Below are 234 nucleotides of genomic sequence, written 5' to 3' on the forward strand. Positions count from 1 at the left end.
CCCGCCGGCTTCGTCTACATCTTCCTGGGCCTGTACTACGCCACGGGCCGCGGCGCCGACGTCCGCCTGGCACAGTACATCTTCGCCGGCCTCTACCTCCTCAACCTCCTCCTCGTCTTCCGCATCTACTACCGAACCAACAAGGTAGCCTGGAGCTGGGGGACCTCATCGGCCACCTCGGGGCCTCTGCTGCTCTGCTGAGTCCTCACCCGGGTGAAACAGGCTGGGCAGGAG

General features: G+C 65.4%; 1 protein-coding gene across 1 annotated transcript in view; it reads left to right on the top strand.

The window, feature by feature from the left end:
* Positions 1–3: 3 nt before the first annotated feature.
* The window catches only part of ALG3 (ALG3 alpha-1,3- mannosyltransferase), a gene marked incomplete at its 5' end in the record, with an annotated part of 2507 nt that continues 2276 nt past the window's right edge, over positions 4–234 (top strand). Inside the window, one exon of the mRNA XM_010163840.1 lies at positions 4–146. Within this exon, the coding sequence (XP_010162142.1) occupies positions 4–146 (143 nt within the window). The remainder of the gene's footprint in view (positions 147–234) is intronic.

The sequence above is a fragment of the Antrostomus carolinensis genome, unplaced genomic scaffold (assembly GCF_000700745.2).
Source record: "Antrostomus carolinensis isolate BGI_N321 unplaced genomic scaffold, ASM70074v2 scaffold48922, whole genome shotgun sequence".
NCBI lineage: Eukaryota > Metazoa > Chordata > Aves > Caprimulgiformes > Caprimulgidae > Antrostomus > Antrostomus carolinensis.